This window comes from Eublepharis macularius, chromosome 5, assembly GCF_028583425.1.
Source record: "Eublepharis macularius isolate TG4126 chromosome 5, MPM_Emac_v1.0, whole genome shotgun sequence".
In the NCBI taxonomy this organism is placed as follows: domain Eukaryota; kingdom Metazoa; phylum Chordata; class Lepidosauria; order Squamata; family Eublepharidae; genus Eublepharis; species Eublepharis macularius.
The window spans coordinates 173,221,307-173,249,215 of NC_072794.1; the positions used below are offsets into that span (position 1 = coordinate 173,221,307).

Here is a 27,909-nt window from a genome sequence, read left to right on the forward strand (position 1 = left end):
TGAGTGCAAGGCAGAACCAACTGCTGGCACCCAAAAGGAAGACTTGCCTTTGCTCTCCCCATATTTTGAAGAGGGCGATGGGATATTGAGCACGCGGTCTGCAGCACTGAACAGCTTTCACGCACTCTCCATCAGAGGCTGGGGGAAGCCACGATTCATTCTCTTTTGGAGAAGCATGGCTGCTGCCAAACACTTGTTGAGAGCCAGGCACGTGCTAGGCGCTGTACAAAGCACCGGCGTGGCCCGTCTCCTCCAAGACGCCTGTTAGGAACTGGGTATTCTCTGTTAAGGGATTGAATGGAGCTGCTCTCATGGGACTTTTTTCCACCTGTTCACAGGATGAGGACGGAAGGAGTGTGAGAGGAGGGCCGCAGCAGAACCCGGCTATGGCAGTCTTCGACACCCCGCAGGAGGCCTTTGGGGTCTTGCGCCCGGTGTGTGTGCAGCTGACCAAATCCCAGACGGCGGAGAATGTGCAACTCCTCCATTCGCGGCTGCAGGCCGTCAGCGATTCTGCTTTGCAGGAGCTGCAGGAGTACGTCCTCTTTCCGCTGAGGTTCACCCTCAAAATGCCGGGACCCAAGCGAGAGAGCGTCTTCCAGGGGGTGGTGCAGTGCTTGACCTTCGTGCTCTCCACAACGTGCGTGAAGAAGCCGGACCTGCTGCAGGAGCTTTTCTCTGAACTCTGCGTCTGCCTGGCGTCCCCTTCCGCTCCTCACCAGCTGGCCCCGCTGTCGGAAGAGCTGAAGCAGGCCGTGGTCCAGGCGCTGTTGGCTTTGCTGCACTCGGCTTACGGGGATGTTCTCTTGACCCTGTACCAGCCCTCTACCCTTCCCCACTTGGGCTTTGCCGTGTCCTTGTTGTTGGCTTTAGCGGAACAGGAGAAAGCCAAGCCGGTGAAGATCTCCGCCTTAAAATGCCTGCAGGCGCTCCTGCTGCAGTGCGACTGCCCGGAGGATCACAGGCCCCTGGATGGAGAGGAGCTGCGACGATGCGGAGACCTCTTTGCTTCTTTCCTCCCCGGCGTCTCCATCACCCTCTCCCGGATTATCACTGGGGATGTGAAGCAAGGTCATGCGGTTGTCGTCTCGGCCACCAGGCTCTTCTCTCGCGCCCTAAGCGTGGTGATGGCGGATGAGCAGCTGGCCCAGGTCCCACCAAAGGGAGAGGAGTCGGCCTTGGGTCCGAGCAACAGATTGTCGGAGCTCCTGGTCCACAGAGGCTCAGACTGGGCGAAAAGCACCGCGGCCAAACTCTGCATCCTGATCAGGAAGGTGGTGGAGAGAGTGTCTGCTCACCCACACTGGAAGGCAAGGAAAGAGCTGGTGGAAATGTCCTCTCTCCTTATGGCTACGTGCGGCCGGTCCTTGGTGGGATCTGTTGGCCAGTTTGTGAAGGCCTTAGTTGGTCTTGTCAATGACGAGAGCCCCGAAGTCCAGAGTCAGAGCCAGGAGGCGCTCCGGAGCATCGCGGCACGAGGGGCGGTGGCGGAGAACAGGCGCCTCGCAGACCTCCTTTCGGAGGAGCTCCACTCCCTCACCACCGCTCTTCCTCGCTTAATGAGCTCCCAGGACGACCAGGGCAAGCTGTCTACCTTAAACCTGCTCCTGGGGTACCTGAAGCTCTTGGGCCCCAAGATGAACATCGTCCTTCGCTCCACATCCCACCTCCAGCGCCTCTCCAAAGCATTAATGCAGGTTCTGGAACTGGATGTGCAAGATGTCAAGATTGTGGAGGAGAGGCGCTGGTGGGGCCCAGAGGGCTCGCGGGAGCTGCCTGGAAGTTTGATCAGGCACCTGCAAGAGGCGAGCAGCCAGAGGAAGAGCTTCCGCTTCTTCACGGAGGATCGCATTTTCTTTCTGCTGCAGCAGGTTTGCCGGGTTCTCGGCTACTACGGGGACCTCTATTTGCTTGTGGACCACTTCATGGAGCTGTACTGGGAGTCTGTTGTGTACCGGAAACAAGCGGCCATGGTTGTCAACGAGCTGATCGCCGGAGCAGCAGGGCTGAACGTGGAGGCCCTCCATGAACGGGAAAGCGCGTTGGGCAAAGAGGAACTCAAAGGGGTCGTTGCTTCCGTGCTGGAGGAATACTTGGATGCAGCCAATTGGCATTTGGTCACCAGTATCCAAGGGGAAGATCTCGATGCGGAACCAGCTGTGAAACATTCCGGTCTTCTGGCTGTCCCACCTGAAGCACGTAGCCCGCTCCCTCCTCCCTTGCATTCACGACTCTCGGTCCATTCCATGAACAGCAGCATCTGGCAAATTTGCACCCAGCTAGAAGGAGTTGGCTCTTTTGCTTTTGCACTCCAGAAGGACTTCCAGGGGCTCTTAATCTCCGTACTTTACCCTGTTCTGGAAAAGGCTGGAGACGGCACGCTGCTGGTCAGCCAGGTGGCGTTGGGGACTTTGATGGCCATCTGCCAAGCCTGTGGGTACGACTCTGTCCCTGATCTCATCCGGCTAAACGCTGACTACCTGGTGGACGGCATTTCCTTGCACCTGCGCCATCTGGCTCACGAACCCCGTGCCTCTCGGGTCCTGGAGGCCATGCTCCGGCACTCGGACGCCGGTGTGCTGCCTTTGGTGGGGGATGTGATACGAGACGTCCTGGCCGCACTCGATCGGGGTCACAGTGACCGCACCCCATTGTTCCTTGGGGTTATGCACACGCTCATGACAATGCTAGGTAGTTAAAAGCAGGAACTTTGCAGCTGTTGCCCAACAGGGGACCTTCGATTAATTAGTTTTCTTCCCTGCCCCAAGGTCTTTGCGCAGGTCGCAATGCATGTTTCAGTTTGCTCTCGTAGCAACTTGGCGAGGTCAGCCTAAAAGGGCCAGGTAGCTAAATGGAGATATTGCCCAGTGTCTTGGATCTGTAATGTGCTTTCTCTATTAACATCAGTGGTGTGCTGTGCATAGACTAGAAAGACTGGATGGAGAGAACCGTTTCTCCCTCTTCCGAAATACTAGAACTGGAGGGCATCCAATGAAGTTGATGAGCGGTAGATTCTGGGAAAGCAGAAAGAAATGCTTCTTTACATGACAAGCGTTTAAAATGTGGGATTTACTGCCAGAGGATGCAATAGGGGTATGTGGGTGTGCATGTGTGCCATCAAGTCACAATCGACATATGGCGACCCCAGCAAGGGGCTGCCAAGGCAAGTGAGAAGCAGAGGTGGTTTGCCAGACCCTTCCTCTGCAGAGTCTTCCTTGGTGGTCACCCATCCAAGTATTCACCCTGCTTAGCTTCCGAGATCTGATGAGAGCGGGTGATGCCATGTTGCCTTCCCTCCCACCATAAGTATAGACAGGAAATCACACAGATGCACAAAGAAGAGTTTTATCAGTGGCTACTAGCTATAGTCTCTAAAGATAACCTCATTTAGAGGCAAGAGGCCTTTGATTGCCCCGACCTGGATAGCCCAGGTGAGCCTGATCTCATCCGATCTCAGAAGCTAAGCATGGTCGGCCTTGGTTAGTAATTGGATGGGTGACCTCCAGGGAAGACCAAAGTTGCAGAGGCAGGGAACAACAGACCACTTCTCTTGGTCTCTTACCATGAAAAGCCCACCAGGGGTTGCCATAAGTCAGCTATGACTTGAGGGCACTATCCACCCCCGAGCCTCTGAATAGCAGCGCCAGAAGGCAGCATTAGGGAAAACCATACAAGAAGGACGAAATCCAAGGAGGCTATATATCCCATTCATTCATCATCAATAATCACATTCATCAAATACCAAAGTCGTGAGTGTAATTATACATACACAATAATCCTTTTATAATAGAAATAACCCCTTGCAAACCACCAGTTTTCAAGTATGACCCGTGCTTCACAAAACAATGTGCAGGTGTGTTGCTGCCCGTCGGTTGGGACCACCTTGTCCACGACGGCTTGTTGCCTGTAAAAAATGGAAAAAAGATGATTGGTGGATTATAATGAACTGTTCTATATAAAATGGACATTGTTTTGTGAAGCACGGGTCATACTTGAAAACTGGTGGTTTGCAAGGGGTTATTTCTATTATGAAAGGATTATTATGTCTGTATAATTACACTCACGACTTTGGTATTTGATAAATGTGGTTATTGATGATGAATGAATGGGATATATAGTCTCCTTGGATTTTGTCCTTCTTGTACAGTTGTGTATTGGAGACTATTCCCCTCTTGTTGGCTTTCGAAAGTTAGGAAAGAGCCTTGGGCACTGGGCCCGCTTCTTGGCCTTCCGGAATAACTGGTTGGCCGCTGGGTGAGACGGGATGCTGGACTAGGTGGACCCTGGTCTGATCCAGCAAGAGGCCTCGTCTTGCCTTCCAGGTAAGTTTGCTTAGCAGTGCAATCTGATCTTTGCATTTGAAGAGGCAGAGAGAACAGTTTGTATCTGCCAGTCTACATCTCTGGGTACACGGCATTCTGCATGACTGGAGATTCTTTTCCTAATAATGGACTCCAAATATAACCTACCCAAAAGATACTAGTTTGCGTAGTGTTAAGAGCAGGGCTCATTTTGAGGGGGAACGCTCTGGAACGCCGTTCCGGCAGTTCTCCCAACAGGACATTTGGCCATTTTGGGACATTTCGGCCTCGATTGGGGTCCAAACAGCCTGGATTGGGTTAGTGCCGGGCGGGGGAACCCTCCCCCTGCCCAGCACCGACTCGATTCCACTGTTTTGGCCCCGATCTGGGCCCAAAACAGCCATTTTAGGCCCATTTCAGTCTCGATTGGGGCTGAAATGGCCTGGATCGGCCCTGATCCAGGCCCAAATGGGCCCAAAATTGCCACTTTCAGCCATTTGGCCGGGCTGCAGGCCAAAACTGCCAGGATTGGGTTGATGCCTGGGAGGGGGCCCTTTTCGGCCTGGATTGGGGCCAAAACCGCCCTGATCGGGCCACTGCCAGGTGGGGGAACACTCCCCCGTCTAGCAGCAGCCAAATCCCCACCATTTCGGGCCCGATCAAATCAATTATGCTAATGACACACTTCCGGTGATGTCAAGGGGCGCAACATATGCTAATGAGTTCCACTGATGGGTTCCTGCAGCTCTTTTTCTACGAAATGACCCCTGGTTGAGAGAAGTATGTGCGGTATGTGCGGCATCGCATCCAGAGCAATCATGTTACCCTCCTTCGACAGATTCCTGGTTTGTGGTTGGGCATCAGGCAGAGGGGACTTGGGAGCAGAAAGGTGGCCCCTTAACGGGAGAAACTGAACCGCAAGAGAGGAGGCCTGCGGCTGGGCCCACCGTGGAAGAAATGGAGGCCTTTTTCCTGGAGTACGTCCGGCAGAAGCAGGTTGCAGAGGGCGAGCTGCCAGATGTTGAAGACGAAGAGCAAGGTGAGTTCAACCCTCCCGAGTCCCTACTTGGACACCTGGTCTGCATCCTTCTGCCCCCATTGCGCACACATGCACACACACACACAGGTGAAGTGTATAGGTGAATGAAAAAGTATTTTAAAGGAACACTGGCCGTGTTGTGCCTTGTTGAACTGGCAAATAAGGACACACAAGTTGAAGCCCGGCAAGAAATGGCAAATGAGATGTAGCCTCATAGGGTTGGAAGGGTCCTCTAGGGTCATCTAGTCCAACCCCCTGCACAATGCAGGAAATTCACAGTTGCCCCCCACCCATACACGCACAAGAGAGAATAAACTGTAACAAGAATAAATCTCCAGACTTGCTGTTTGCCTCCAGGAACGAGACACTCTCAGTGGCTGAGCTGACCAACTTCCCCATCTCCTATTTTCTTTTTCCCTCTTTTAGCACCCTCTCTACTATTCTCAGCATGCTGCGCCTCCTAGAGCCTGCTCAGTCTTCATCAGGCTGCAAAGGTGGGGTGAGGGAGGAGGGGGACTTAAAATTTTATAAGGAAGGGCCTGCATCTACCAATGCAGCTAAGAAAACTTAGGCCTTCTTAAGAGGTGGCGGTGATCTCTAGATTCCCCTTGCCCCAGTTTCTTCTTGAGGATCAGCAGTGCGGGGAGCAGTACACAGTGGAGGTCTGCAGTGCAAGGGGCAATGGGTAGGAATTGCCACCCTATCGTGAGAAAACTTAAGCGCCACGAATACTTTGCCCTTGTCCATGTGCTCCACTCGCTCCTCTTTCCCTCTCTTCCCTTCTTGTGTGGGACGTAGAGTAAAGCAGTGATGTTTGAATGGGAGAAGGGAGATCGGTTTATTTGCTCCCCCCAGACTGTGAAGGGGATGAGAAGGCAGCATTATTGATAGACACTTGACCCTGAGGTTTGTGATTAGAGGCAAGCAGCTGTGTGCCTGTTAGGCACTGCAGGGTGGTGGGAGCTAAATAATTTTGGAGAGCCAGTTTGGTGTAGTGGTTAAGAGCAGCAGGACTGTAATCTGGAGAACCGGGTTTGATTCCCCGCTCCTCCACTTGAAGCCAACCTGGGTGACCTTGGGTCAGTCACAGCTCTTCCAGAGCTCTCTCAGACCCACCTATCTCACAGGGTGGTTGTCATGAGGATAATTATGACATACTTGGTAAACCACTCTGAGTGTGGCATTAAGTTGTCCTGAAGGGTGGTATATAAATTGATTGTTATTATTAATGTTATTAAAATTTCCCCACCTGCACCCAAATATTCCCCTCCAGGAGTCTGTAAACTCTCAAGAGGCCTGAGCAGATTGCATTTCTCCCTCACCTTATTTTTGTCCCCCTTTAATAAGCTCTCAGCCTCTTGCAGCATTCTGAGGGTAGTGAACATCTTCGGTCTTCTACAGTGTTTTGGGGGGCACTGGTGTTTTCTTTCTTTTTAATTTGCAAGCTACTTTTTTTATACACTCAGGGCGAAGCTACAAGTGACGAATGACACTTGAACGGCAAGTGTATTTCTCCCTGTTCACTTGCTCTCCACTCAATCCACTTGCTGTTCAAGTGTCATTCATCACTTGTAGCTTGGCCCTCAGAGACCCCTCCAAGTATGTGAAAACCCCAACTTTGCCTGCACCTGGGCCCGGTAGCTTTAAGGCTGGCCATTAGTGCCTACTTGCAAGCCCAAAACTTACAGCCAAATCTGTCCCCCTCTCTCTATTTTCCTTTTCCCAGGAGAGCATCTGCCTGATTTAGAGTCTGAGTCAAATGACCAAAGCTCGGAGGTGGAGAACCCATTGCCAGCCCACGCCCAGATCGCCAAAGAAGTGATGGAGCGCTGTGTCCACTTACTCTCGGACAAGAGCCTTCGCGTGCGCCTGAAGGTACTCCTCGGAGCAGGCAAAACTGTCTTAAGAATTCAGCCCCCAGGTCCATGGAACTCAAAATCTCCGAGCAAGGGTCCTCCTCTAGAATCTCTTAGAATCAGAGGGTTGGAAGGGACGTCCAGGGTCATCTAGTCCAACCCCCTGCACAATGCAGGAAATTCACAACTACCCCCCCCCCGCCCTCATACTCCCAGTGAACTCTGATCTTTGCCCAGAAGATGGCAAAACACCATCAGGATCCCTAGCCGAACCCCGTGGCCTGGGGAAAATTGCTACCTTTACTTTACTTTACTTTAATTGAATTTTTATACCGCCCATCTCCCGAAGGACTCAGGAAAATATAAATATAATATAAAATAAACATATTAAATAATTTAACTCAAAACAGGACAGTTCAGTTAAAACACATTTAGGCCAGCCCCGCTTGTTGGAATAATAACGTCTTAAGGGCACGGCGAAAGGTGTGTAGGTCAGGGACCATACGTATCTCCGGGGGCAATTCATTCCAGAGGGCAGGTGCCCCGACACAGAAGGCTCTCCCCCTGGGGGTCACCAGCCGACATTGTTTGACCGACGGCACCCTGAGGAGGCCCTCTCTGTGGGAGCATACCGGCCTGTGGGAGGCTATCGGTAGCAGCAAGCGGTCTCGCAAATACCTAGGCCCTAAGCCATGGAACGCTCTGAAGATGGTAACCAGCACCTTGAAGCGCACCCGGAAGACCACCGGAAGCCAGTGTAGCTCGCGCAGGAGAGGTGTTACATGGGCACGCCGTGTCGCTCCCATAATCACCCGCGCGGCCGCATTCTGCACTAATTGCAGCCTCCGGGAGGTCCTCAGGGGGAGCCCCATATAGAGAGCATTACAGTAGTCCAGACGGGAGGAAACGAGGGCATGGGTGACTGTGCGCAAGGCATCCCAATCCAGAAAAGGACCAGGCGAACCTGATAAAAAGCCCCCCTGGCCATGGCTGACACATGATCTTCTAACGACAGCCGTGCATCCAGGAGGACACCCAAGTTGCAAACCCTCTCTGTGGGGGCCAAAATCTCGCCCCCAATAGACAGCGATGGAACCAGCTGGCTATAACGGGGCGCCAGAAACCACAGCCACTCAGTCTTGGAAGGGTTGAGTCTGAGCCTGCTTCTCCCCATCCAGATCCGCATGGCCTCCAGGCACCGGGACATCACGTTAAGGGGATCATTGGGGTGATCCAGGGTAGAGATGTACAACTGAGATGTACAACTGACCCCAAGGTGGGGTCTTCCTCTCTCTCTCATTGGCCTAGTGTTTGCTCTTGGAGGCACTCCCTGTCTGGGCTGCTGCCAGAACCCTGACGCTCAGGGATTCCTCCCCTGCTGAAGGAGAGGAAGAGAATCCTACCTTGCATATCCAGCCTTCGCTGGAATCCCTGCAAGAATTTGCTGTGGGAAGAGAAGTGCCTCGTGCGGCTTTGCGACGATCCGGGGCTCGCAAGCCTTTGTTTCATCCTAGTGCGGGAGTGAGAACGTTATTCAGCCATCCCGGGTCTCCTGCCCAGCCAGGCCTTCTTTTTCCACTCTCTAATTCTTTTTCTGGGTCACTGCCTTCTTGAGGATTTGAGCCTCAAGCACTGGGTTTGAATCCTGGCTCTGCAGTGGATATTCCCTGGTAACCTTGGGTGGGTCACTCTCTAATTGACCTGGTAGAGTTGCAGTGAGGAGAAAACGGAAGTGAGGAGAATATATTTATTTTTGGTTTTTTAATTTTATTAACGTTATTTGTAGTCCGCCTTTCTCACTGAGACCAAGGCAGATTACACTGTGTGAGTGAGTAAAGTCAGTTTCAAAGACATTTCAATAAACAGTGTCATAGGGTACATAAATGCAAATTTGCAAAAGTTTTAAACCAGCAGAAATCCAATACGCAGTTGAAGAAATGCTGTAACAGAGCATAAGCAATTCTAAGACGGACAGGTTAAAAAACACACCCACAGCACCAGACAGTACCCAGTAGCAAAGTCTACAGTCCCCATCCCTTGACTGAGGCATCTCTCTGGGACCACTTCCTTACAGCACAGCCGTCCTATCTCAGTAAAAAGGTTGTAAACCACTTTGGTTCTCCAATGGCATGAAAAGCGGGGTATGAATATCAAAATAAATAAATATCAAACACTTTGCAAAAGAGCAACGTTTCTACCCCATCCCCCAGGTCCCATGAGTTCTGGCCCATCTCACTTCAGCAACAGTTGGTGCCTGCAGAAGAACATTATTTACTGATCTCAGCAAACACTCGGGCAGGTTGGTTTAGGTGGAGGCGATCCTTTTGATGCACCAGGCATGAGGTATTCAGGCCTTTAAATGTTAATCCCTGGACCTTGGATTGGGCCCAGGAGCAAATTGGGGCCAGTGCAGCTGGAGTAATGTTACCTTTCTCAGGCCTGCGTGCAGGTCCCAGTGAGGACTGTTGCTGGTACATTATGGCCCAGTCGCAATTTCCAAATTGTCTTCGAGCGCAGCCCCGCGCAGGGTATATTGCAGAGATGAAACAAGTATGTCAGCAAGGCAATCCTTGCCTTCCCCCTTCTGTACTGTTTTAGGTTTTAGATGTCCCGCCCGGTGTATGGTTGAGGTTGCCTGGGCCTCTGCCGGCCTGGTAGAGGAGGAGTGAAGATCTGAGTCCTCCCTAGTCGTCCACCGTCTCGCTTTCCCGATTGGCGGACTGATTGCCTCCAACTAGCTAATTTGATTGCTGCTATCTTGTATATAAACTGTTTTATAATTATACTGCACTGTTTTGATACTGTTGTTTTAAATTGCTTTTAGGATGTAAATTATATGGAGTGTTTTTACTTAATGTAATCCGCCCTGAGCCTGCTTTGTGAGGAGGACAAAATAAAAATCTAAAGTAAATAAGTAAAAATAAAATAAATAAGTTGGTAGACCAAGATGGGTAGCCGTGTTAGTCTGTCTGTAGCAGTAGAAAAGAGCAAGAGTCCAATAGCACCTATAAGACTAACAAAATTGGTGGTAGGGTATGAGCTTTTGTGAATCACAGCTCACTTCTTCAGATACAGCTAGAATGTGAGTCCATCTGTCCTTATATCGAGAGTGGAGTGATTTCTGATGCCAAATGACAGTAGCCAAGGAATGACAATAGCAGGTGAATGACAATAGCAGGTGTAATTGGATAGGGTGGGGTATGCAGAGGGGTGGTGGGTGTGGAGAAATCAACATTAGTGATGAGACAGGAAGCCTAGGTCTTGATTCAGTCCAGGCGGGTGCAGTGTCAGCTTTGTTATCACTTGCAATTCAACACTCTGCAGTAGACCAGCTGTTGGTGTCTGAAGAAGGGAGCTTTGACTCTCGAAAGCTTACACTCTGAAAATCTTGTTGCTCTTGAGGTGCCCCTGGACTTAAATCCTGCTGTACTTCTGTAGTCATGACTCCTACCATTCAGTCTACTGTGTTTCTCCCCCCAGGTTCTGGATGTCTTGGAGCTTTGTGTGACGGTGCTGCATCAGCATGAAAACCACCTCCTCCCATTAGCTCATCGGACGTGGCCTGCCCTCGTGACTCGCCTGACCAGCGATGACCCTTTGGCTGTGCTCCGAGCCTTTAGGGTGAGCCTGCTCAGAGCCCAGGTTTTCTGCATGGTGCAACTCAGGCCTTTCAAGAAGCGGGTGCTGGTCCCTGGCCACCCACATTTTGCTTCTCAAAGCTCTCTTCTAATTGCGACTCTGTTGCCAACTTTCCAAGCAACATTTTGCAGGCTTGACCTGCCTTCTCTAGGATTGGCCAGTTCTGGTCTCAGAGGCCCTGCTTGCTTCTGAAGGCAGAGTGAATTACATTCTTCGTTTAAATTGTAATTTTAAAAAAATCCTTTGTAACTGCATCTCCATAGAATGAATCTGATGTCCTCAGAATAATCTGTACGACCGTGCCAGAGGCTCAGAAAGAATTGCAACACTTGTCTTTTGGCTTCCTGTGAGTGGCTCAGGTTAGACGCTGGTGAACTCCGAGTCTGGCTAAAATGGCATTTGAGTTCTTCTTTAGTTCCCTTCCCAGAGGCTGGTGTTTCTCCCAGCTGTCTCGCCCACCTGAGCTCTAGCAGCAGCCAAGACAATAAAGCATTCATTTAGGAGGATGCCCTCCGGGTCTGGCACTTCTGAGATCCATCTTGCTGATCTTCTCAGGAGAGCCTTTGAAGTGCAAATGGAGCCGGTGATTAAAGCCAAGCAGAAACGAGCCCTGTAAAGCAAGCACTGCCAGGCCAGCCCTGTGGAGTTAATCCTCCAGTTGGTGCAGGGAGATGTCTCGGGAGCCGTTTGGATTGGGGAGGGGCGGGAGAGAGGAGAAGCCAATTCCAGGAAACAGAATTACTTTTAACGTTTCGCGATATGCTGCCGAACAGCAGGGAAGGTGACCTATTTCGTTATGAAAATCCCTTTGATGGTAGCCTCTGTCTCAGAATTGGAAAGAGGAGGGAAAGTGCAGTCCTGCAGCGAGCCCCAAACTTTCTGTGTACGCAGTGGGCCCCAATCCTGGGCTCGACTGAAGGTAAGATCGGGGCTGTCTTAAATGTTTCCAGCTCTTTGAGATTGGCTGCCTCCTTTTTATTTTGAGTCTCCCAAGCATTGTCCTTTTGGCTGTGCTAATTTATGTTTTATGTTATTTATAGTCTTACTTTCTCGCTGAAGTCAGTCAATATGATCAATAACTGGGACATTCAATAAACTCTGCAATTGGATATGCAAATGCAAAATTAGCCGAAATTTGAAAACAAGCTGAAATCTGATATAGAGATGGAACAATGCTGAAACAGAGTATAAGCAATTCAATGTGTCATATTAAACAGTGCATAAACTACCCAGTAGGAATATAATTACAGCAACAGACAGTGTATGATAGTATAGCGTACAGTCACTATCCCTTTATGAGTGCATGTCTCCGACCCATTTCCTTAGAGTACAGCCCTCCTACTCATGTAAAAAAGCTCTCCTGAATAATTCCAGTTTGTCCAGTTTATGGAAAGCCAGGAGAATGGAAGGCCGCCTAACCTCACCAGGCAGGCCGTTCCGTAAGGTGGGGGCCACTACAGAGAAAACGCACGTGCAGGCAGCTGTTGATTTTACCCATTTGTAGGGTGGCATGTGTAGAAGGCCCAGTCCAGATAAGCAGAGCTGCCACGGTAGAGCATAGGGAGAGAGGTGCTCCCCTAGATACGAGGGATCAAAGCCATGAAGGGCTTTGTATGCTTTTGTCAATACCTTGCGTTGAGCCCAGTTAACTGATAGATAGTAGCCGCATTAATTTGCGTCTCTAGCAGCAGTGCTGTATCGAGTATAGGCTCTTAACTCAGAGTGGTACAAGGGTCAAAAGGCACTGGTTGGACACTTGTCAGCTTCCCTCAAGTTTTGATGGGAAATGGAGGCAGCTCGGCGGAATGTTGGACAAGCGACAGTTGAAAAGTCCGTTGGACAGCAGTCAGCCAAGCTGCAAGAGCAGGATGCCTACATTTCCCATCAAAACTTGAGGGAAGCTGACAAGTGTCCAACCTGTGTCAGGCGTCACTTGTGGTCCCGCTCTGAGTCTCCAAGGGTCAACGGAACCCCATCAAAAGCGGGGAGCTCCGTGTCCTTCAAGATCTCCGCCTTCCAAACCAGCCTCTCGTCCATTTTGTCTGGATTCAGTTTCCGTTTGTTCGCCGGCATTCATTTGTCCGCAGCTGTCAGGCAATGACTCAGGACCTCTGCAGCATCACCTGGACGTACACGTTGTGACAGCTGCCTGCCACAATTGTACATGGTGGCCAAGCCCTCCATATTTGGGGCGGACGTGTGGCTTTTTCTGTGGTTAATTGGGACAGCCCAAACATGGTGCAAATCCATGCAGAAAGGAAGAGTGGCTGGCTTTGGGCACAGAGAACGGAGGCATGTTGCATGAACAAGGCCTGTTCCCATGATCCTTTTGGCTTTCGTAAAAAGGCACCCCTCCTAGTGAAGTGCTGCGTGCTAAGAAAAGAGGGCAGAATGACCATATTTGAAATGATAAGGCAGTTAAAGACCTGATTTGAATTGCTACTTAAAAGTGACAAAGCACCTGCCCTGATTTTGATTTGGGGGTATTTTAATGCGGTGATCAGAGGCCTCAATAAGGGAGCGTGCAGGATGCTGCTGCTTCCGTTTGGCAACACACAGGGAGAGTACAAATCCTGAAGGTAACAAGGAGCATTGGGTGGCCTCTTTCACAATTGGGACCTCTCCGGCAGGCGCTGTGCACATTAGGAGCCCGGAGTGGTGACTTCTTGCGGCAGCGGTTTTCCAAGGACATCCTGCCCAAACTGGCGGGCTCCCTCGTCACCCAGGCACCGGTCAGCGCCCGTGCCGGGCCCATCTACAGCCACACCCTGGCCTTCAAGCTGCAGCTGGCCGTGCTTCAGGGCCTCGGCTCTCTCTGCAGAGCTCTGGATCTTGGTGAGTATCCAGGACGGGAGATCAGGAGGAATTGTTGCTGTTGTGGGTTAAGGATTTTATGCCGTCCTGTCTTAAGATTCTTAGGTTGGGTTGTTGTATGGAAAGCCAAGAGATAAAGGAACCCTTTGAAAGTAGCCGTCTTGGTCACACAGAAGGTCGAATAACAGTGCAATCCTAAGTAGATCCGGATGAGTTAGTCGTGTTAGTCTGCAGTAGCAAAATGGCAAAAAGTCCAATAGCACCTTTAAGACTAACCAACTTTATTGTAGTATATGCTTTCGAGAATCACAGTTCTCTTCATCAGATGCATCGTCAGCTTCTGAGAGCCACAGCTCTGTTCGTCAGATGCATCTGACGAACAGAGCTGTGATTCTTGAAAGGTTATGCTACACAATAAAGTTGCATCTGACGAAGAGAACTGTGGCTCTCGAAAGCTTATGCTACAATAAAGTTGCATCTGACAAAGAGAGCTGTGGCTCTCGAAAGCTTATGCTACAATAAAGTTGGTTCGTCTTAAAGATGCTACTGGACTCTTTTTTTTTTATTTTTTAGAAAAGTTTTTTATTGGGTTAGAAGATGCTACTGGACTCTTTGCTGTCCTAAGCAGAGTTACCCTAGTCTAAGCCCTTTGATTTCAATGGGCTTAGACTGGAGTAACTCTTCTTAGGATTGCACTATAAATCTCAGGTACCAAACCCATTCTGCATTTCTGGACTGACAAATCCTCTCTCTCCCATACCCAGCCTTCTTCGGCATTGGCTTTCTGTTGGACGGGGCAGTGTGTCTGCAGGCCACAGTTCCATGGAGAAAGGGATGCCGGGTGCAGCGTTCAGCTTTCTGAGACCATTAGTGTTAACTTAAACACACACAGAACAAAGTTTCTAGTGTTTGTGTTAGTAAGATGTGCTTAAAAATGCGTGGACAAGGCTTGCTGAAATATCAGAAAACAGAGAAGTTAATTGAACAAGATTTTCAGTTACTGGGTTTTGGTACCCTGCATAGCTACACATGCACACATGCATGCATGTTCCTTGCCCCGTGGTCAGCAAAATCAGGAAAAATATATGCAAAATAAGAAAGTCCATGGAATTTACATTACCTTTATGGAGAATTTCAGTTTCTCTTGCATTCTGCCCTGGCTTAGACCTCAGTAACCTGCTGTCCTGGTAGGGACTATCCTCAGCCATTGTCTTGCCTCTCAAGGGCTAAACTGCAGCACCCCCAGGCCCTCCAGGGTAAGTCTCGCGTTCTGCTTGGCCCAGCGGAGTAAACAGTGCTCGGTGTGTCTGGGCCTGCAGGCGGCAGTAGAGAGAAATTTGCCGCTTCATAGAGCTGAACAGGCCCCAGTTGTCTTTTCACACACACACCAGGAACTGGTAATAGCTGCCTCCTTTCTCCCCAGTGAGGGTAGTAGATGCCCCCCCACCACAACTGAGAGGCACGCAAATTCTCCAGTGTAAATGTCGTCCTGCTCTTCTGTGTCTTTTCTGATGACGCTCAAAGCTGGAACCTGGTAACTGTGTGAGGTTTTTAACTCTGGGTGGTGTTTATATGCCAAGTGCATTGGGGAGCCCTTCCTTTCCCAGACCCCACCCCAAATTGCCTCTTCCCACGTCAAGGGCCTGAGAGGTTTGACCAGCACGAAATGCCACCGGACTGGTCATCGTCCTGCCTTCAGGGGCACGTCTGCCTCTTCCTGCTTGGACAACGGCTGTGCGAAGGGTGGTGGGGATGGGGGGGGGGGATGCTTCCTGCTTCCTGCTGATGTGTCTCCCTCTTCTCGTCCTTGCAGGTGAAAATGACCTCCATGATGTGGCCGACGCCTGCCTGCCCTACCTCAGCGTCAAGCAGCCGGTGAAATTGCAAGGAGCTGCCTGCAGGTAAGGTGCATTTTTAGAGCATCATGCAATTAAAGATGCAGAGGAGTTAGCCGTGTTAGTCTGTAGTAGCAAAATCAAAAAGAGTCCAGTAGCACCTTTAAGACTAACCAATTTTATTGTAGCATAAGCTTTCGAGAATCAAGTTCTCTTCGTCAGATGCCTGATACAGAGACTTGTCAAATATAGGAGGGAGGAGGAGGGGAGGAGAGAGGAGATGCAATTAGGGGGGAGGGGGAGGGTGCAACCAAAACATTCCTTTGCTAGTAAATGTAAACATCTCCTTTTGGTGTTGGGGTCAGTTGGAGTTTGCCCTGTTAGTTTGTAGCAGCAAAACCAATTCCAATGCAGTATAAGCCTTCGATAACCACAGCTCTCCCCATCAGATGCATCTGACAAAGAGAACTGTGGTCCCCGAAAGCCCATGCCAGGCGTCACTGGGCTCCCCCAGACCCCACCTCTGTAAAGGAAATCTGTTACCTGTGATAATGTGATAACCATTCATAGTCCCTATTCAGTTCCAGCTTGACAGAGTCAAATTTGCATATGAATTCCAGTTCAGCAGCCTCCCGTTGGATTTTGTTTTTGAAAGGTTTCTGTTGAACCACAGCGACCTTTAAGTCTTCAATGGAATGTCCTGGTAGGTTGAAGTGTTCTCCCACTGGTTTCTGGACGTTTCCATTTCTAATGTCAGATTTGTGTCCATTTATTCTTTTGCGTAGAGGTTGGCTGGTTTGTCCAATGTACAGAGCAGAAGGACATTGTTGGCACATGAGGGCATATATCAGATTGGAGGATGAGCAGCTGTAAGAGCCAGAGACAGTGTAGTTGATGCCACTGGGTCCTGTAATTGTATTCCCTGGGTAGATATAGGGGCAGAGCTGGCATCTGGGTCTGTTGCAGGGCCTGGTACCTGTGCTGGTGACTCTGCTGGCCGATTCATGGTTGTGAGTGAGAAGTCGTTTAAGATTGGGGGGCTGTCTGTAGGCAAGGAAAGGTCTTCCACCCAGGGCTTCTGAGAGAGAGGTATCATTTTCCAGGATGGGTTGTAGCTCACTGATGATACGTTGGATGGGTTTGAGCTGGGAGCTATAGGTGACAACCAGTGGTGTTCTGTTGTTAGTTCCTTTAGGTTTGTCCTGGAGCAGACTGTTTCTGGGTACTAGCCTGGCCCTGTTGATTTGTTTCTTCACTTCATTTGATGGGTACCGTAGTCTCAAAAATGTTTGTTGTAAATCTCTTAAGTGTGTGTCTCGGTTGAGAGCATTGGAGCAGATACGATTGTAACATAAGGCTTGGCTGTAGACAATAGACCGAGTGGTATGTTTAGGGTGGTAGCTGGAGGCATGTTGGGGGGCTGTCTGTAAGTGTGAAAATCTGGCTTTTGCGGAAAGCCCCTTTCCGGCTCTCCGAGTTGTTCTGCTTCAAACTATGCAGAGCCCCTCTCGCTTTTGTACATTTCAGCTTCTTTAGCCGTTGATGAAACTGTGTTTTGTTCGTTTATCGCTGCATTTCTAAACCACTTTTAAACCAAAGCAAATGGCAAGAAAGATTTTTTTTCCAAAGCGGTCCATACAAATGAACCATAGAAAACAGCTCAAACATCACATTAAAAAGGTTTCGTGTTAAAAGCCTGCTGGAAGGAGAAAGTCTTGGCCGGTCTCCTAAAAGGCAGAAATGAAATCGATGTATTGTCGAAGGCTTTCACGGCCGGAGAACGATGGTTGTTGTGGGTTTTCCGGGCTGTATTGCCGTGGTCTTGGCATTGTAGTTTCTGACGTTTAGCCAGCAGCTGTGGCTGGCATCTTCAGAGGTGTAGCACCAAAAGACAGAGATCTCTCAGTGACACATATGCAAAAGAACCTCCTCAGGATACAGTGAAGCCTCCCACCATTAGCATTCCACACCCTGGGAAACTCTTACAGGATGACTCAGCCCAACCCCACCTTCCTGAGTAGATATAAATGACCTGCCAACATCTTTTCCACACTGTGACACTGAGAGATCTCTGTCTTTTGGTGCTACACCTCTGAAGATGCCAGCCACAGCTGCTGGCAAAACGTCAGGAACTACAATGCCAAGACCACAGCAATACAGCCCGGAAAACCCACAACAACCAGAAATGAAATCGTCGCACCTCCCTCTCTCCCGCAAGGCCTCCTAAGGGAGTTTGTCCCACCATGTTGGGGCAACCACTGAGCACGTTCTGGTGTCCTCCTGTGACGGCATCCACAGCAGGGCCTGAATAGGAAACTGAGCCAGCATTGTGGGTTGTCCCCCCCCAGCCCACGCGTAAAACCAGCATCCTGGTACGTGTGATAGTCATTCCCTGCTCTGTGATTTCAGCCCCTGTGTATATGAGAGCGAAGTTCTCAAGAGCTTTTCCCTGCGAACTGCCTTCTGAGTCTCCATCCATGTTCTTTGCCAGGTTTCCAAAGCAAGTGCCTCCAATTCAGCTCCGTGGTAAAACTCCTGCTCTGGAGTGATGGCATCCGAGCCTGCCCTCTAAGGGGAAAGAGGTGGCAATGCCCAAGTGGCAGAACGGGCTGCAGGTGGTCGATTCTGGTTTTGAATATTCCTTTGCTTAAAGAGCTCTGTGGGAACAGGAACGTTGCACCCCCTCTTTGCTTGGAGTGCTGCCTTGCTCCTTCGGGGAGTTTTCGACATAGGAGAATATTCCAAAATGTGATCCTTTCCCCTGCAATCCCTTCGACCGCGTCATTCCCAGCTGATTTCCTTAAGTGTCTCAGTCAAGCCCCAGATAAGAGATGAAGTTTTCATTTTACCTTGACTTGATTTACTTTGTTTTTAGCTCTCCTTTCTCACCGAGACTCAAAGCGGATTACCAAATACAATTTTTTTTAAAAAAATCAGTTCAGGTAAAACACAATGCGGTGAGAGGGAAGGCGGCGCAGTGTAGCCTGATCTTGTCATATCTTGGAAACTGAGCACCATCTGTACTTGGGAGTCCACCAGGGAAGACTCCGCAGAGGAAGGCCCTGGCAAACCACCTCTGCCTCTCCCTTACCTCCAGAGCCCCAGCAGGGGTCGCCATAAGTCAGTTGTGACTTGACGGCACTTTACACACACACACACAATGTGGTGGGACTAGGATTAAAGAAGGGGAAAGAATGCTGTTAAAGACATAAGCAAAAAGAAAAAAATGCAGAAAGCAGGTTGCAAAATAAGCATTGCAATAGACTACTATCTTACTACGTTATAAAGCTGCCCTTCTTGGACGGTTCCATTCTGCTACGCTGCTCTAATCCCTTTATGAGAATGCCCTCCTGAACATTTCTGTTCGTTCTCCACATTCTGTGAAATGATGGCAGCGTGGAGCTTTCCTGACCTCCTCAGGCAAGCAGTGCCACAAAGTGGGAGCCACTGCAGAGAACGCGCATGGGTACACAGCTGCCAGGCTTTGCCCATTTGCAGGGTGGTTTTGGGCTTAGCAAGGCAGCAGTCTGCCATGCAGACTAGGGACCAGGTTGGGCTTGACCCAGCCATATTTGCTGCTGGTGGAAGAGTGAGGACCAGAATTCCATTTGCCCACCTCTGCTGGGGATCAAGGGACCAACATGAACAAAAGCCACGTGGGTGCAATCCGCAGTAAGGATGGGAACTGGGCATGATCACTGATCCATTCCCAGCTAGACTGACATACTGCAGGCTAATTGGCGTGCCAGGCTACCCAGTCCCATTGCGGTGGCTTGCATGGCCTGTCCAGAGTGGCCAAAGGTCTGACCCTGCTCAATGCCAGAGGGATCAGCTTGGACGAGGGAGCCATTCAGGTCAGAAAGTGAGGTGGGTGGAAGCAGGTGCCCCCCTCCCCGTCCGACAGTGTTCCAGCCTTGGGTGCCCGCTCGCACGTGCCTCTTGCCAGCTGGGATGGAGAGTTCTGCCTAGCAAGAAATTCAATAAACCGCGCATAAGCAAAGCAAACACAAGACGTAAAGACAGCAGCCAGATTAACCCCGAGATCTTTTGCCATGGAAACAGAGGTTGCTTGGAAACTGCCCAAGAGTCCGTTTTTGGAAAAGTGCAGAGTCAAGTTGCTCCATCGACTGCCAGTGTGGTGCTTGCCTTGGGCCACAAGAGGAAAGGGCTTGTGTTTCCCCGGCTGCTCTGGGTGGCTGAAGAATCTCTGCATGGCTGTGCTGGATGGGGGAGGGCCTTGGAGGATTCGGGGCGGGGCGGGTGGAGGGGCAGCGGGCAAAAGCGTCTCCTGCAGCCAGGCTGGTTTGGGCAGCTTCTGTGCCTCTCCAGTGGTGTTTCCTTCAATAGAGTGGCACAAAGGGACCAGGCCCAACTACAAACAGGGCCCTTTTGCTTGCTGAAATGAGAGTGGAGAGACAGCCAGCTCCTTTAGGGTCAAGGCCCAGACAAAAGCGCCCGCCCGCATGTGTACACGTGCAGTGCAGTGGCCCAGGACTCAGAGGCAGAGAATACAGTAAAGTCCCCTGTTCAGCCTTTGGTATCTCCTGCAAAAGGAAATTGGGTAGGATAGCTTGGAAAGGGTGGGGACTTTGGAAAGTGCTGCCGCTTGGAGCAGGAGACAAGAGGGGCTGGGCGGGCCTGTGGGTTGGCTTGGGCATCCCTGTTTATTTTTATTTATTATTTATTTATGTCATTTATAGTCGGCCTTGCTCACTGAGACTCAAGGCGGATTACACAGTGAGAGATTAGTACAGGCATTATCAAGGACATTTCCATAAGCAATGCCATAGGGTTAATAGATACAAGTTTACAAAGACATGGCATGAGCAAGAATCCAATACAGAGTTGAAGAAATGCTGAAACAGAACAGAAGCAATTCTAGGACTGACATGAGACCACATGAAGCACAAGTAGCTCATAGGAGCACCTATTGTGGGCCTTCCAGGGCCTTTGGTTCACCTCTGCAAGGAACAGGCAGCTAGGCGGGCTGGGCCCTGGGCCCGATCCGCTAGGGCTCCTCTCACATTCTCCATGTTATAAGGCAGCTCTGTACATCCGTGTCTGTGGATGTCTGCTGCTGCTGTTGTGGCTGAGGGTGGGGTGGCAGCACAGCATGCGGAATTGTGCCCTGGAGCCCTTCAGAAGCCTCCGAGCACCCTTTAATTTAGGCAAACTGCGTGTCTCGGCCTTGCCAGCCGAGCGGAGAAGTGTGGTTTCTCATGTGTGAAATGGGAATGGCGATAACCTCAGTCTCAGCATTGTTGGGTTTGTCCCTCCATACTGGCCCCCACCTTCTCCTTCCAGGCTTCTTTTCCCAGTGTTAAAGTTGAAAAGAGTCCAGTAGCACCTTTAAGACTAACCAACTTTACTGTAGCATAAGCTCTCGAGAACCACAGTTCTCTTCGTCAGATGCATCTGACGAAGAGAGCTGTGGTTCTCGAAAGCTTATGATGCATCTGACGAAGAGAGCTGTGGTTCTCGAAAGCTTATGATGCATCTGACGAAGAGAGCTGTGGTTCTCGAAAGCTTGGACTCTTTTCTATTTTGCTACTACAGACTAACACGGCTGACTCCTCTGGATCTCTCTCCCACTCTCTCTTCCTTGGCAGCCTTCCCCCCACACTCACCCTGTTTTCCTCTCCCTCCCTTTCTCTCTTCCCCCCCCCCTCTTTCCCCCCCTGCTCCCCCTGATTTTCAGCCCACCTGTTTTTCCCTCCCCCTCTCTTTTTTCCAGACTGTTCTCCCTGCCCCCCCTTTCTGCACTCTGTCTGTCCTTTTCTGTGCTTTGCCCCACTCACTACTTTGTAGTCCTGTCCCAGCTGCTGCTGCTGGAATTGCCTAAGCCAAAGATCTAGTCCAGTGCGTTGACTGCTAGGAAACTCCACAGAGGGGACTGTGGTTTCCTAAGATATCGGCCGGCGTTGCCTCGTTTGGAAAGAGTTCAACCCCCTCTCCACTCTTCTTTCAGACTTTTTGTATTTCTTTGTAAATGTGCCTTCTCTGTACCTGGCATGACTGTGTGGATATACGTATCTGCATTTTTGGCCATGTTCAGAATTAGATACAGTGACAGACCAATATTGAACGGCCCTAAAACAATCTCCTCTCCGAATCTGCACCTTTATGTGAAAACGCAACTAAAGCTGAACTAACCCCAGTTCTTGGCATCGTGTGGCTTGTTTGGATAAGACTGGTTTAGCCCAAGAAGTGCGGGTGCCTGGAATTAGGGCGAACAGTGCAGTTCTAAGAAGAGTTACTCCAGTCTTAAGTCCAGTGAAATCAATGGGCTTAGACTGGAGTAACTCTTCTTCGGATTGCACTGTAACTCCTTCTCCTGCGGCAGTAAAAACCACTCCCAGTAAATGAAAGTAATTAGCAATAATGAGCATTTACATAGCACATTTCCAAGTGCTCAGGGTGCTTATTGCCCACTCTGAAACCTGTAATACCAAACTACAAACTGCCCTAATAATCCTGTATTTAGTGGGGGGGGGTGTTTAAAATGCTTTTCCTGGAGATAGGAATTTGAAGGCTAAAATGAATAAAATGACAGACTAAAGAGTGTAATGAACTAACGGGACTGCTAGTGGATGTGGTGCTGTTTGGCTTTAAAAGGGGACCAGATCAGTTCGTGGAGGAGGGGGCCAGCAGCGGCTACGAGCCACGGTGATGAAAGGGGGGCGTTCACAAGCAGAGGAACCTCTGAATCCCAGGGGAGGCCTTGGTCTCTATGCCGTTAGTTGGTCCTCCAGGGCTGCTGTTTGGCCACGAAGGGAAATAGGAGGCCGGACCAGATGCAGCGCTGGTTTGGTCCACCAGGCTGCTCTTCTGTTCTTAAATTCTTAAAAGTCCAAGTCAGCGCTGGCTGTCAGATCCCCAGTTGTCAAGGATCAAAAATATAGATTGCGAAGCAACCCGTATGAATTAGCATCCGTTTGCATCGATCCGGCTGTAACAGAGTGTCAAGGAATCATCTCCAGGGTCGCATAACTGTCCCCGGCCAGCCGATCAGTAAAAAGAGAAGGAAATCAGTATTGACAAGATCAAGAAAAAGTAGTTTGATTTAAACGTTACACAGAAGGGGGCAAGACGCGGCGCGCAGCCGCTGAGCGGACATGCAGCCGGAGACTTGCAGGCCAGGAACAATGGCCAACACACACACGTGTCCTAAGTAACTTCTGCTCGCTCCTAATCACAAGTGCAGAGCAAATGGTACAAGCTGTTTATGGGGCCATGCAGAGTGGGGAACCGAGTCAGTGTTGGAGGCGTTTAGAGCTCTTCTTACGGCATACCTGCCTGGTGGAACAGAACACAAGCTGGTCTGTTCTGTGTTTGTGCCCGGGAGGAGCTCTACCTGCCTAGAAAAGGTTGTGGGGCAAGAAAGGAAAATACCTAGACGTGGCATGGAGATTGTTCATGGCAGACCAGAGGAAGGGCTTGTGTGGAGCAGATCAACCAGCCTTGCTAGCTAAACCGAGCCTTGAGAGTTTCCGGAGGCGGCAGCCGCAGGCCCAGCAAGGGGGTGGCCACTTTTGGAAAGAGGACACTGGTTGATGGCCGGAGGCCTGATCTGGCAGTGCTCCTCTTGTGTTCTGATACAGGAAGGCCTGGAGTTGTTTTCCGCTGCCCCAGAAGGTTGGGCCGGAACCAGCGGGCTGAAATTAAATCAAAAGGGTTTTCGGCTAAACATTAGGAAGAACTTCCTGACAGAGCGGTCCCTCAGTGGAACAGGCTTCCTCGGGAGCTGGTGGGCTCCCCTTCTTTGGAGGTTTTTAAGCAGAGGCTTGATGGCCACTTGACAGCAATGCTGATGCTGTGAGCCTTGGAACACTTGGCACTTTATAAATTAATCTCAGAATTGAAATCACATTTGGTGTTTATTGTGTTTAAGGGGATGTGAGTCTTTTTGGTCATCATACCATTTTTTTTGAGCTGATTCTGTGAACCTGGGCAGACCATGAGAGGGGCGGGGGGGCAGGAAGGGCTACATCAGGGCTTTGTGGAATGCTGGTGACGTCTCCATTTGCAACAACTGGAAAGTACGTTCCTGTAAAAGGCACCAAAAAAACCAGAAGCCAAACAGGCCATTGCGAATGGAGACACCTAGACTCCTGGGGGAAAGCTGCCATTGTTTGGTGACTGGCCATCCCTTTAAGAGCATGTGAAAACAGCCTCGCTATCCCACCCGTAGTGCTTTTAATGTGCAAAGAGCCTGCTTCTCAATGGGGGGGGGGGGGCAGATTCGGCAAAGCTGGGGCTCTGAACCCAGGCTCGAAGGAGCGGGCCTGCCAGGCCAGCCCTTTCCCTGCGGGACCTGGCCCTGCCTCTCCCTTCAGCCCCCCACCCTTTCACTCAGCTTCTGCCTGCTTTTGTCTCCGCAGCGTTTTCCTCCACTTGGGGCAGATGGACCCGGATGCCGTGTGGCTTTTCCTCAGCGAGGTCTGGTGTCCCCAGACCTACGAGCCCCCGCACCCCAGCCTGTGCCCCGTGAAGCTGAGTGGGATGGGGAAGAAGCGGAACGAGTTCACAGACAACGTGCAACGCCTGCTGGATGAACTGCAGTGAAGGGGTCGGGCAGAGGCGCCTGGGGCCTGACGGGCGTCCTTGAGTGAGAAAAGCAGGGAGGTGGGAGGCCTGCCAGGGAGAGCCGCTGGGGCTGTGAGCCGGGAAAGGCGGAAGCCAGGGGTGTGTGCAGCATGGGAGGGAGCTCGTGCGGGGGTAGCCCCAGCAGTGGGGGCTGCCCGTGCCTCCCCAGGGGTGTGAGGGTTTCTGCCCAGAGGTCAGTGGGACCCCTGCTGGGGAAAATCACCTCTGCTACTTTGCCCCCTGGCCAGCTGCATCCCATCGCAGGGGGCTCAGAGCCCACTCCCCATTCTGCCAAACATTGTGGCCGCAGAGTTTTGGAGGACGGAACGACAGGCGGGCCCCTTTGCCTCTGAGCATCCACAGGCTGGGGCTCTGCAAACCGCCTCTTTATTTCGGAGACGTCCTGGGGAGAAGGACTAGGAAAAAACGGCCGTGGCTGCTGCTGCTGCAAAAAAGGAAAGACTTCCCGAGTAGCCATTTTTGAGAGAGCGGTGGTGGCCAACCGTGAGCAATCTGTTGCCGAGGAGCTGCACTGACCCACGCCGCGTGCCGCCTTCCTGCTTCCTTTCATTTCTCACGTGGCAGAATCAGTTCATCTCATTGCACCACAGCATCGTTCCAGCGGTGCTCATTTTAAAAATGGAAGCGGGGCAATGTGGTGCTGTGAGAGAGGTGGCGCTGGGACTTTGCTTGGGAAATTGCAGATCGCTCGGCATCGCCTTTCTCTCTTAATTGCGAGAGCCAAAGAGGGTAATACACACCTTGGGTTTCGCAGTAGGTCTTCTTTGGACGGAGGAAGAGAAGCCTGTGGTACCCCGGTCCTGTTCTGCTGCCTTCCTAACTGAAAAGAGCATGGATTTGTACTGTAGGTTCAGCTGCAGCTGGGTCAGAAGGGGGGCCATGCCCTGTGCTGTGGCTTCCCGTCATGCGTTGTGCTGCACTAAACGTTACAGGGAAGAGAAGGGGGAAATGCCTCCGGTCTTCCTTCCTTCTGCACTTGATTTCTAGGCCATTCAGGCATCTCTCTGACTTCCCTTTTGGGTGTCTGGTTCTATTAATGGTTTTACCATCAAGGTGAGGCTTGCACACATCATGGGTATTGATCACGGAGCAAGGTTTATAGCTCCGCACTGGAAGCTGCCGTCGGCATCAGACAGGTTTTTGTAGTGTCATTTGTTAGGGAATAAAAGAGATCTTAAAGCATCAAAGGCTTTCGGTTTGTCAGTATCCCAGGAGAAAGCAGAGGAGGGGGAGCTTTTTCACTCTTCAAGAGCAAATGGATCGGAGGCTGCGCTGTTGTGTGGAAGTTTTGGATCCTTAGCAGAATCCCAAGTGGTGACCCAGACACGCACACGAAGGCGAAATCTGCTCGTTGTAGGAAAAGCATGTCCGGGTGTTTCATTCACATTCTGGTAGCATTACAGATGGGAAAGTTCCTCTCCAAGACCCTACAGTCCCTCCTTCTGTTCGGGAGGAGGGTCTTCCCCATCCATCTATCCACCCTGCAATTTTTTCAGCACCCAGCCACTCCTGACTTGGCATCCTTAAGGGCTAAGTACTATTTTGGTGTTGCAAAAGAGTAGAGTCCAGTAGCACCTTTAAGACTAACCGACTTTAGTGTAGCATAAGCTTTCAAGAACCACAGCTCTCTTTGTCTGATGATGCATCTGATGAAGAGACCTGTGGTTCTCAAAAGCTTATGCTATAATAAAGTTGGTTAGTCTTAAAGGTGCTACTGGACTCTTTACTATTTTGCAACTACAGACTAACACTGCTAACTCCTCTGGAACTATTTTGGTGTTGGCAGAGATCCACAGAATCATGAGTAAATCAAAGGCCGAATCATTGCCGGATTGAACAGATGCATCCTGCAATATTCTGTCCCTGCCTCTTGTTTTTAGCTGCAAGGATGTGAACCTGAGAGGCTGTCTGCAAACCTTCCACCATGCCATGTGACTAATAAGTCCCCCCCCTCTACAGTCACGTGGGCTGAGTATACCAAAACTCTGCCTATTTTAACTAAACCAGTCAAAGACTTGTCCAGCTGAATTAGACAAGCTCAGGGAGTGAGACGCTCCCTTGCTTCCAAAGCTGGGGTGGGTGGGGATCATACTTCTTTGAGAGCTGTGACTTATATCCAAGACTGGGATGAGAAGCAGATGGAATTTTGAACAGGCTGTCAAAAGGACACAACACACACAGCTGCTTTTGAGTCCAGTGGCACCTTAGAGATCAACCCAATTTTCAAGGTATAAGCTCTCGAGACTTAAAGCTCCCTTCTTCAGATACTTATTCTAGTATCTGAAGAAGGGAGCTTTATTTATTTATTTTTATTTATTTCAAATTTCTATTCCGCCCTCCCTGCGGGCAGGCTCAGGGTGGATAACAACGTACTAAAATACAATAAAAATTCATCTACATTAAAACTTCATTAAAACAGCAGTGTATTTCTTTTAATACACATTTAAAACAGGATGGTGGACAGCCTTCTCAGGGAGGGTTAAGAGTTCATACACTCCTTTTTTCAGGCCGGCGGAGGTCCAGCCTCAGCCATATGCCTGGCGGACCAACTCTGTCTTGAAGGCCCAGCGGAAGGATAGTAGGTCCTGCCAGGCTCTGATCTCAGCAGACAGTGTTCCACCAGGTGGGAGCCAGGACCAAAAAGGCCCTGGCTCTAAGCGGGCCTCCTTGGGGCTAGGGACCACCAACAGCTGTTTGTCCTCTGATCAGAGTGTCCTCTGGGGAATATATGGGGAGAGACGATCCCATAGATACGCTGGACCCAGTCCACACAGGGCCTTATAGGTCAATACCAGAACCTTGAATCTGATCCGGTACTCCACTGGCAACCAGTGCAGCTCACATAAGATTGCTGTTATATGCGCCTTATTTGGCATTCTCGTAATAACACACACCGCTTTGACTCTTGAAAGCTTATACCCTGGAAGTCTTGTTGGTCTCCGAGGTGCCACTGGTTTCAAATCCCACAGAGCCTCTGAGCATGAGCAAAGTATCTGAAGAAGGGAGCTCTGACTCTCCAAGGGTGACATCTTTTGCAAACCGATATGACCGCCTATCTGAAACAAAGTTGCCTTGGCTCAGCTCTAATAGGAAGAATTGTAAGCACGGTATGTGGCTGTGTCCTGGTAAGCCAAGAACAACCAGGCACTACCATATTAGAGCTGAGCCAAGACAGCTTTGTAATCTGATAAAAACACCCCCTGCTTTGTAGGTGGAACTGACATTTACTGCAGAAAGCTGGCTGTGCAGTTTGTGTCGGAGTGAAAAGAACGCCTGCTGTTTCGGTCCCGTTCAAATCCATCCCACCCACCCCCAATCATTTTGCTTTACTGACAGTTGGAGCTGGTGTGAGAGTGGGCTGGGACTTGGATACAGCACAGCACCTTGGGACCCCGAGGCTGTGCCAGTGACAATCCCTTCCTGTCTCTCTTTGCCCCCCAGTCCTGTGCACATCGTCTGTGCACTGTACTGGGACTGCAGTCCATGCAAGATTGTTCATCTGAGACTGAAGGACGGCTCTGGGGTGGGGGTTTGGGGAGGGGGAGGCAATCTTAGTTACTCTGCACATTTGTGCGAATCTGCCGTGCTTCCATTTCAAGTAGAAAGCAGAGACGTGCCTCTTTCAGATAACCGTTAGCTTTACTGAGCTGTAGAGAAGAGCAAGAGTCCAGTAGCACCTGTAACACTAACAAAATTTGTGGTAGGGCATGAGCTTTCATGAGCCACAGCTCACTTCTTCACATACAGCCAGAATGTAAGTCCCTCTGTCCTTATATCTTGGACAGTGGAGTGATTGCAGAAGCCAAATGATAATAGCC

General features: G+C 50.5%; 1 protein-coding gene across 1 annotated transcript; it reads left to right on the forward strand.

The window, feature by feature from the left end:
• The first annotated feature begins 344 nt into the window (after positions 1-344).
• On the forward strand, positions 345-25,263 carry TTI1 (TELO2 interacting protein 1). The gene is made up of 7 exons (XM_054979061.1): positions 345-2,691; positions 5,140-5,340; positions 7,067-7,215; positions 10,677-10,817; positions 13,466-13,670; positions 15,463-15,550; positions 23,866-25,263. The coding sequence occupies exons 1-7, from the start codon at positions 387-389 to the stop codon at positions 24,047-24,049; spliced, it is 3,273 nt and encodes a 1,090-aa protein (XP_054835036.1). The 5' UTR covers positions 345-386; the 3' UTR covers positions 24,050-25,263.
• The last annotated feature ends 2,646 nt before the right edge of the window (positions 25,264-27,909 follow it).